The sequence below is a fragment of the Tamandua tetradactyla genome, chromosome X, assembly GCF_023851605.1.
Source record: "Tamandua tetradactyla isolate mTamTet1 chromosome X, mTamTet1.pri, whole genome shotgun sequence".
Taxonomy (NCBI): Eukaryota; Metazoa; Chordata; class Mammalia; order Pilosa; family Myrmecophagidae; genus Tamandua; species Tamandua tetradactyla.
Window position 1 is genome coordinate 2,928,726 of NC_135353.1, and position 9,802 is coordinate 2,938,527.

At 52.0% G+C, this 9,802-nt stretch overlaps 1 protein-coding gene across 1 annotated transcript; it reads left to right on the plus strand.

The window, feature by feature from the left end:
- Positions 1-868: 868 nt before the first annotated feature.
- On the plus strand, positions 869-4,830 carry GPR50 (G protein-coupled receptor 50). The gene is made up of 2 exons (XM_077146012.1): positions 869-1,073; positions 3,425-4,830. Exons 1-2 carry the CDS (start codon positions 869-871, stop codon positions 4,828-4,830), a joined length of 1,611 nt encoding a protein of 536 aa, XP_077002127.1.
- Positions 4,831-9,802: the final 4,972 nt, after the last annotated feature.

Genomic DNA, 9,802 nt, shown 5'->3' on the forward strand with positions numbered 1-9,802 from the left:
CGGCCACCGACTGCCTCCGCTCACTCCCAGCGGGCAGATCCGCTTCCCTTTCAAACCTCCGGGTGAAGGGGCCGTTCTTTCTGCACAGCGCAAGCCCGGGACCGGACTGCCCAGCCACTAACCGCTGCGTCTCAGCGAGCCAACCGGCTCCTGGCGGACACGGGAGCGGGGTTAAGTTCCCTAGTGATTGGAGACCCCGAGTTGGGGTGGGAGCCCCTGTCCGCTGTTCCCAGCTTCCCGCAGGGTGTAGAATTCTCTGGGCAGGCATGAGCATCAGGGATGAGCTTAACTTCTCAAGGGGACTGCAGGGACATGGAGCTGGGGATCAAGGGGCCACAGGTCGCCCCCCCCCCCGCCCCGACTCCCTTCTGGGGCCAGGGACTGACTTGGGCTGGCGCTTGACTCTAAGAGGGCCCCCATGTTCCCGCTGTGCAGTCTACATCACTTTGCCGAGGTTTGCATGGGAAGGGAGGGGAAGAACCTGCTAGAAACGGGAGCATAAGTGGCTGGTTAGCCGGGGAGGTGGGACTCTAAGCTTGTCACAACGCAAGGTACATGGGAGGGGGCGCGATGATGAGAGGGGAAAGACATACAAGGCAATCGGAAGCAAAACGACACCTCGCTGTGGATTTGCCTAGGATGAGGTAGTGACCAAGACGGGGGTGGCCAGGGAGCTCTGATTGGTCGGGGGGAGGGCTTGGGGGTGCGGCTAGCCGCCCTTTGAGGCTTTAAAAGCTCAACGGAGAGGGGCGGGATGCTGTCATTTGCTCTCTGATACTCGAAGGGTGAGGCACGGTTTTCCGGAGCTCCTGCTTGCAGAGCAGGTGTACCCACCGACTGCTGATCCTCAGCGTGCTGGGAGATCTTAATGGTCTCCCCCAGCAACATGGAGCCCACCCTGGCCGTTCCCACCCCGGATGGCTGTATTGGCTGTAAGCTGCCTCAGCCAGACTACCCGCCGGCTCTGGTCACCTTCATGTTCTGCGCGATGGTCGTCACCATCGTCGTAGACCTGGTCGGCAATTCCATGGTCATTTTGGCAGTGACGAAGAATAAGAAGCTTCGCAATTCTGGTAAGCCACCCTTCCTTCTCCCTACCCAGCGCGCGGCCCCTCATTATTCATTTGGGCACCCCGAGTGGAGAAGCCAAAGACAGTGTCCCCACGTTGAGCGTCTCTGCCACCAAACTCCCCGGGAGCCTGCTGGGGGTGGGAAGCATGCGGTTCTGCTTGAGCCCCGTGAACTAAGGGAGCTCTGAAAACTCGCTTTGGGTGCCCCGAGTCCTCGCGTGCACGGCCCGGGTTCCCTCAGCCTTCTGCCCCGTCGGGCAGCCCCAGGAGGAGGGAGCAGGCATCCGAGCGGAGAGCCCGGCGGCTGCCCGGGGACAGGGCAACCAGCCGGGAGCGCCCGGCCGCGGTGGCCGCGCCAAGGCAGCCCGGGCCGACCTGACGTGGAGGGAGCAGCGGGGCTTTGCGTCCCACTCCGGGAAAGTTAAGTCCGCGGCGGCCGCGGCGGCGCTCACCGCAGCCTAGCCGAGCCGAGCCGAGCCGAGCGTCCGCCCGCCCGCCCGCCCGCCGCGGCTTCCCGGACTCCAGGGCTGCTGGCGCCCGGCTCCCACGCGCGGAGCGCAGACCCCCGCGCCCGAGAGGCGAGCAGGGTGGTCTGAGCTCCCCGGGGCTGAGTCCCGTCCGTCCGCGCCGCAGCGAGCGGCGGGCCGGGCGCAGAAGGCGGCGGCGGCGGCGGCAGCAGGCATCCGGAGGTCCGTAAGCGGGGCTCGGGGGCTCGGGGCGGGAGGGCCGGGGGCCCGGGCTCGCGGGGGGACAGGAGGCAGCCTGTAAAGCGCCGGGGAGCGGGGACATGAAAGCGGGTGAGCCGGGGTCCCGCGCACAGTCCCCGGCGGGTCTGGCGCGGGGCGCGGGGCGCGGGGCGCGGGGCGCGGGGCGCGGGGCGCGGGGCGCGGGGCGCGGGGCGCGGGGCGCGGGAGGGCGCGAGGGGCGGGCGGGGCCTGGGGGCTACTTCACTCGCCAAAGGAGTCGCCGAACAGCGCACGCACATTTGCAAAAATGCACTCCGCGGCCCCGGGTCATTCAAAGTTTTCTTCCAAAAGCTGATGAACAGGTCTGCTTTCTCCTCGGCGCCCCGGAGCGGTGCGGCGCCCCCGGCTCCCGCTCTTCGGACCTCACCTGTATCCCCCCGCCGGGCCCCCGGGCGCGGGGTGCCCGCCCACCCGAGCCCCGGGGGCCGCCGGCCAAGCCGCTTTCCTCTTTGCTCTTTCCCTTTCTTCTCTCTCCTTCGCCTTTTCCAGTGTCAATAAAGGTGGCGGTGGTTGTCGTTGTTTTATTTTGAAGACTTTGCCCCCCCTTCTCTCCGGGTTTCTTCTTAGAATTCAGGACCTTGAGGGAAAACCCTAGAAAGAACCGTTTCGGCAGAAAGCGCCAAAAAGCTGCGTCTCGGCAGCGCCTGCAGAGGTGGCCTGAGTTTTCACTAGTCCAAGATGAAGTGAAATCGTTTGCCAAAGCAATGCTAATTAGCAGTGAGGTGTTTCCGAAATCTGAGGCATCTGCGTCTGCATTTGGCCTCTTCTCCTTTTTGTGAAAGATTTGACCCAGATGTTCCTACCGCAGCGCCCCAGTCCAACAGCCGGCGAACCCTTCCGGCTTTCTTTCCCCAAGGGCACTGATTGCCTCGACATCTTCGTCCTGCTCACGTTTTCTTTGATCTCAGGCTAAATTTTACAGGGCTTCTCCCTCCAGCTCAGATTTTCCTCTTAGGTTATCTCAGAAATGGTGGGTATTTTGACAGGCTAGGTCTTACTTAAATCCCAGTGGGACAGACTGTTTAAGCAGAGGGCTCTATTCTCCAATAGTTTCTCTTAGGTTTTTTTATTTGCCATAAATGTGCTAAGGTAGAAAAAGGAGAGGGTTAATATAGTTATTCTTTTAGATCCAGGCTTCCTGACATCCCTCAAGCCTGCTTCTAAGGACAGCCAGTCCCCAACCCAGCTCGCTTTTGTCTCCCCCCCCCTCCGCCCCTTCCACCCCCCAGTATGGAAAAAGTTGGCATCTTGTTTTTCTTTAAAACGGTGGCAGCACGGCCAGGTCCGAGTGTGAGCATCCTCAAGGAGCTTTGGTGCTCACAGCCCTCTGGCATGAGCAGGCTTCTTTCCCAGGGCAGAGATGACGCTGTTTGAAAGGAAAGAAAGTTGGCAAAGGACGGGTCTCTCCAACCTGGGCGTGCAAAGGAAGCACCTGGGGCACAGTTGTAAATAAAAATAAAACAACACAACCCCTTTCTCATAAAGGATCTAGAATTCCGAATTGTCAGGAATCCAGCTAGCCCTTTCCTCCCCCTTTACATTTGTTAATTAGCCATTTACTCTCCTCTGTCTCCCCCTCCGTCTCACCACCCCCGCCCTGTCTTGCAGGTAACATCTTCGTGGTGAGCCTCTCAGCGGCGGATATGCTGGTGGCCATCTACCCCTACCCTCTGATGCTGCACGCCATGGCCGTGGGGGGCTGGGATATGAGCCAGTTCCAGTGCCAGCTGATTGGGTTCGCCACAGGCCTGAGCGTGGTGGGCTCCGTCTTCAACATCGTCGCCATCGCCATCAACCGTTACTGCTACATCTGCCACAGCCTCCAGTACAAGCGGATCTTCAGCGCGCGCAACACCTGCATCTACCTGGTCGTCACCTGGGTCATGACCGTCCTGGCCGTCGTGCCCAACATGTACATTGGCACGGCCGAATACGACCCTCGCACCTACACCTGCACCTTCAACTATCTGCACAGCCCTGTCTTCGCTGTGACCATTGTGTGCATCCACTTCGTCATCCCGCTGCTCATCGTGGGCTTCTGCTACATGAAGATCTGGACCAAAGTGCTGGCAGCTCGGGCCCAGGCTGCCCAGAACCCTGACAACCAGCTCGCCGAGGTTCGCAATTTCCTAACCATGTTTGTCATCTTCCTCCTTTTTGCAGTGTGCTGGTGCCCCATCAACGTGCTCACCGTGCTGGTGGCTGTCAGTCCCAAGGAGATGGCAGGTAAGATCCCCAACTGGGTCTATCTTACGGCCTACTTCATAGCCTACTTCAACAGCTGCCTCAACGCTGTGATCTACGGGCTCCTCAATGAGAATTTCCGAAGAGAATACTGGACCATCTTCCATGCCATGCGGCACCCTATTGTGTTCCTCTCTGGCCTCATCACTGATGTCCGTGAGACGCGGGAAGCCCGTGCCCTGGCCCGTGCCCGCGCCCGCGCCCGCGACCAAGCCCGCCTCCCAGACTGTGCCCGTGCCTGTGCTGCTGTGGAGGAAGCACCAGTGAACATCCGCAATCTTCCACTGCCTGGTGATGCTTCAGCTGGCCTCCCCAAGCTGGTCTCGAGCCACCCCAAGCCTGCCTCTGGTTACCCCAAGTCCGCCACTGTCTACCCCAAGCCCACCTCTGTCCGTTTCAAGGCTGATGCTGTCCATTTCAAGGCCGATACTGTCCATTTCAAGCCCGCCTCCAGCCACCCCAAGCCCATCACTGGCCATCACATCCTTGCCGGCAGTCACTCCAACATGGCCTTCAGCCCCATCCCCAGCCACTCTGGCCACCTTGAGTCTCCTGCTTCTGGCTACCCTGATCTCATCACCTCCTACCACCTGGAGTCTGACTTCTCCGACCTCTCCGAGTCCACCTCCAGCCCCAGCCCCACCGCCGGAAGCCCCGAGCCTGCTGCCACTGCCCTTCCTGGCCCACCCATTGCCAGGGCTGCCACCAAGTTTGATCAGGACGTTGTGGTGATCGATATTGAAGCTGATTCTGATGAAGTGGCCATGTAAAGAGGGTCTGCGTGGCGGTCAGGCAGTGAGAGAGCTTCACTGCCTCTCCACGCGGACATGGACGCAGACATGCCGACACACAGGCACGTGTGAGCTACAGCCACCTTCCATCACGTGGTGTCCAACAGTGTGTGCGCTTACTGTGTGAGAGACTGCAGCGTCCCAAAGTTCACACCCGTGGTTCAGAGCCTCCCTTTCCCCTTGCAGTTGCTTTTCAGGTCACCTGAAGTGTTAGACTTTGAGTTTTGCCCACTCTCTGTCCCCCTCCTTTCCTTCTGCTTTTGTTCCTGCTTTCTTCTCCCACTCCCCAAGGGGTGGAGAAGGAGTGCGTGTGCCTAGGCTTCTGCACAGCTTTCTGTTTCTAAGGGTGTAACTCTGTATTGTACTTCTAACGGCAGTCCGAAAAGCAGTTGTGAGGAAGTGCGAGTATTGAAACCGATTCTTTGCCAAATTTCAGCAACAAAATACAACCCGCGTCTAAAAGACGCAATTTGATAAAAACTCTCCTTAAAACAAATTTTTATGCCTATGAGAGCAAATGGCAAAAGGAAAGCCATGGTTACGCAGAATTGTTTCTATTTTGTGACAATTCAAGCATTGGTGCTGATTTTTATAGTCAAATATGGATGCAAATGATGAGATGTTTTTACCTTATTTGTAGTCACTTTTTTAAGCGTTTGCCAGGATTTTCTTTTGTTTTAGTCCAGAGGGAAAAAATCCATTCATAAACCACTTTTTTTTCTCCTCAAATCCAAACTTATGATTACTAGAATCAATTACAGTCATGTTTTTAGTATTTTAATTCATAACTATTCTTGATCTCAGAGATTTTTTTTTAGGCAGCCTGATGATTTTACACAAACACTTTGTACATTTTTAGTTTTCATTCGAAAGGGAATTTGAGGTAACAACTGGAGACGGAGTAATGCCGTGGTGGATATAAAAGGAGGGTTTCCTACAAGCCTTTCTCCTTTGCCTTGCTAGTGTCAGCTTGTCCTTCTGAGCCTCCCGGCTGGGGACAGAGGTGAGGAGGAAAGACTGAGGTCCAGCGATTCAAAGTGTTAAACATAGACGTCTGGCATCAGCACCCTTGACAGGCCAGGAAATGATTATTTCTCCAGAAGTCAAGGAAACAACCGCTGTTTAATGAAATCTTCAATTCTTAATTCAAATTGACACTTTGAGATGTACAAAAGCTTGTAAGGATAAGTGAACATTGATTAGGCTGCCTTAATTCTATTCTGTATTTGTGGTTGCAATGAAATAAAAGTAATTTTGTGGCTTTGATGTGTGATTTATTGACAAATTCTCTTCCTTCCCCAGACCTACTTGTGGGTAGGGTGGGGGGAGAGCAGGGCCCCGGGGGATGAGAAGACTCAGATATAACCCGCAGCCCTGCCATGAGCTTGCTGTATCCCAAAGCAAGACACCTGCCCCTCTTTCCTCAATGCCTTTACTTAATAGCTGGGGGGTGGGGGGTGGGGTGGGCGGAGGGCCGCTGGGGTGAGACATTGCGTGACCTGAGCTGCCTGCCCTTGGACTTCGGGACCTTGCCTGCCACGACTTCTGAGAACAGGTCCCACTTTACCTCCCAGAGAAGGACTGGGGCTGGGACCCGATAACGTTGCAACCCCAGAAACTGCTGGAACGAAGGCCCAGAGCTTCAAAAGCCAGTGGGGGGCAGCCCAGGGGTGGGAGGCAGGAGGGCTGGCGGTTCCTCTTCAGCTGGGACCCTGATGGCAGACCCCAGACACTGGACAAGCCTCCTGACTTCGGAATGTTTTCAAAAGGGTACCTCATGACAAGGGAATCCTCAAAATAGACTGCTAAGTAAAAATATAAGAGGATTCAAAATAATAAATAGCAGGATATCAATTTTATTAAAAAATATGCACGCATAACACATGTGCGTATATGTAGACATGCAGGGTTTATGCATACATAGTTGCTCTAGCCAGGCTTTGCCAGACTGTGAGTATGAACTGGGCCATCTTCACTTTTTAATGTCCAAATTACAGAGGCTCAAGCCCTGCCAGCATGGCTGCTGGACCGCAGTCCGGCCACTCCCCTGGGCAAAATATGCTATCAAATATTTCTGGAGCCCCTTAAAGGGGCCCAGACCTGGCTCACAACCTGCTCTCCAGTTCCCCCATGCCCTGGTCCTCCATGTTCTGCCCTGTTCCCCATCCAAGGAGCCCTGCTTTGGGTGAGAATGCCAGCTCCCAACCAAGGGTGCTGTGCCCAGAGGTGCCACTCTCCAGGGATGCATGACCAGAGTCTCCCAAAGTCTCATGAAAACAAGTCCTTTAGTCTCCCCCACTGTGCTTTTCACTCCGTGCTCCCACGTCCTCCACCCGGTCACCTCCTCGGGAACAGGCAGCTGTTCAAGCATGGTGCCTTCTCTGTTCCAATGCAGCCAGGAACTGCTTTTCTTGGCCCTTCCCTCCCTTAACCTGTCCCCTTCCATCCCCCAAAGTTAAGAAACTTCAGCAACACAGCTCTGATTTACTGTGCCCACTTCGGGTGACTGAGGCAAAATGATGAACATCTGCCATCAGATTTGGGGTGCTTCATAGTTTTCTCCAGGGAAGTGCAGGGCTTCCAGCTTTTCATTAGGGAGAACCAAAGGCGTCAGCTTTGTGGACTTCCCCGAAGAGTCAATCAGCCTCCAAGTGAGCCCAATTCTCCACAATTAGGGATAAAGAAGTGCAAACAACTTTGAAGTGACAATTTTCTCAGTTCCTACTCTATTTTTCTTTTTAAATCAAAATATAATTTATATTCCATAAAGTGACAGCTTGATAATTTTTTTCATTTGCATGCATTCGTGTAAGTTCCATCCCGGATACTCCCTTTTGCCCCATTGCAATCAATACACCATCTACAGGTAACCATGACCCTAACTTCTATCACCATACATTAATTACTACCTGCTTTAGAACGGCACATAAATGGAAGCATACAGTATGCATTCTTTCAAGCTTGGCTTCTTTTGCTCAATATGACGTCTCTGACATTCATGAATGTTTTTATATGTAAAAAGTAGTTTGCTCTTTTCCATTTTTATGTACTACTCTATAGTATGAATATACTGGTATTTATTGATCCTGCTGTTGATGGACATTTGGGTTATTTCCAATTTGGGGCTATTATAAAAAATGCTCCTCTAAATATTTTTGTTCATGTTTTTTAAATTCGATTTTTAAATTTTTATTGAGGTATAATCTGACATGCAATGAAATACCCAAATCATCAGTGTAAAGCACAAATTGATTTTTACATATGTATTCACCCATGTAGCCACTACACAGGTCAAGACAGAAAACATTTTTAACCCTAAGAAAGGCTTCTTATGCTCTTTGCCAGTTAGTACCAGCCACCAGAGATAACCACTCTGGTGTCTTCTATCACCATAGATTAATTTTGCCAGTTCTTTAGATTAATTTTGCCAGTTCTTTGACTTTGTTTAAATGGAAGCGTATAAGTATGTTCTTCTTTTTTGTTTTTTTAACTTTTTAATTGTGAAATATAACATGCATACAAAGCAAAGAAAGAAAAAAGCAATAGTTTTCAAAGCACTCTTCAATAAGTAGTTACAGGGCAGATTCCAGGGTTTGTCATGGGCTACCATTCCATCATCTCAGATTTTTCCTTCTAGCTGCTCCAGAATATAGGAGGCTAGAAGGAATAAAGACATATATTTTTTTCATCACAATTGACTTTTTTTCTTTTTTGTGGAAAATAACATATATACAAAAAAGCAATAAATTTCAAAGTGCAGCATAATTAGTTCTAGAACAGATTTCAGAGTTTGGTATGGGCTACAATTCCACAATTTTAGGTTTTTACTTCCAGCCACTCTAAGATACCAGAGACTAAAAGAAATATGAATTTAATGATTCAGCACTCATATTCATTTGTTAAACTCTACCTTCTCTGTATAACTCCACCATCACCTTCGATCTTTCTATCCCTCTTTTGAGGGGTGTTTGGGCTATGGCCATTCTAACTTTTTCATGTTGGAAGGGGCTGTCAATAATATGGGGTAGGGAGATGGAACTAGCTGATGTTCTGGAGAGGCTGGGCTACGTTTCAGGACTTCTCTGGACCAGGGACCCATCTGGAGGTTGTGGGTTTCTGGAAAGTTACACTAGTGCTTGAAACCCTTGTGGAATCTTATATATTGCCCTACGTGTTCTTTAGGATTGGCTGGAATGGTCCTGGTTAGGGTTTGGCAGGTTATGATAGGTTGCAAGATCTAACTGAAGCTTGCACAAGAGTGACCTCCAGAGTAGCCTCTCGACTCTATTTGCACTCTCTCTGCCACTGATACTTTATTAGTTACGCTTCTTTTCCCCCTTTTGGTCAGGATGGCATTGTTGATCCCACAGTGCCAGGTCTGGATTCATCCCTGAGAGTCATTTCCCACTTCACAGGGAGACTTTCACTCCTGGATGTCATGTCCCACGTAGGGGGGAAGGCAATGATTTCACTTACAGAGTTGGGCTTAGGGAGAGTGAGGCCGCATCTGAGACACAAAGGAGGTCCTCCAGAGCTAACTCTTAGGCATACCTGTAGGTAGGCTAAGCTTCTCTGCTACATACATAAGCTTCACAAGAGCAAGCCTCATGACTGAGGGCATGGCCTATTGATTTGGGTGTCCCCAATGTTTGATCCAGTATCAGAGGATTCCCTGATGGTAAGGTTTAATAGTTTCATATTTTTTCTCCCATCCCTCAAGGGATATTGCCAATACTTTTTGACTATCTGCTTAATATATTCTAGGATGTAGCCAGGCATTACATTAAGCTTTACAGGACTAAAGGCCCTCATTCTTATTTTGGGCTCCCTGTGTTTCAATTGTTCTAATGAGCTATCCAGACAGGTTGAATTATATTATGTGCTACAGAAAATTTAGGTTCTGGATAAAATAAATGTTTCTTCCTTTGGTCTCAAAGAGTAGGTGCGGTTC

Coding starts and splice junctions, on each gene's coding strand:
- GPR50 (XM_077146012.1), top strand. CDS start 869: ATGGTCTCCCCCAGCAACATGGAGCCCACCCTGGCCGTTCCCACCCCG. Junction 1,074..3,424: donor TAAGAAGCTTCGCAATTCTG/GTAAGCCACCCT, acceptor CCTGTCTTGCAG/GTAACATCTTCGTGGTGAGC.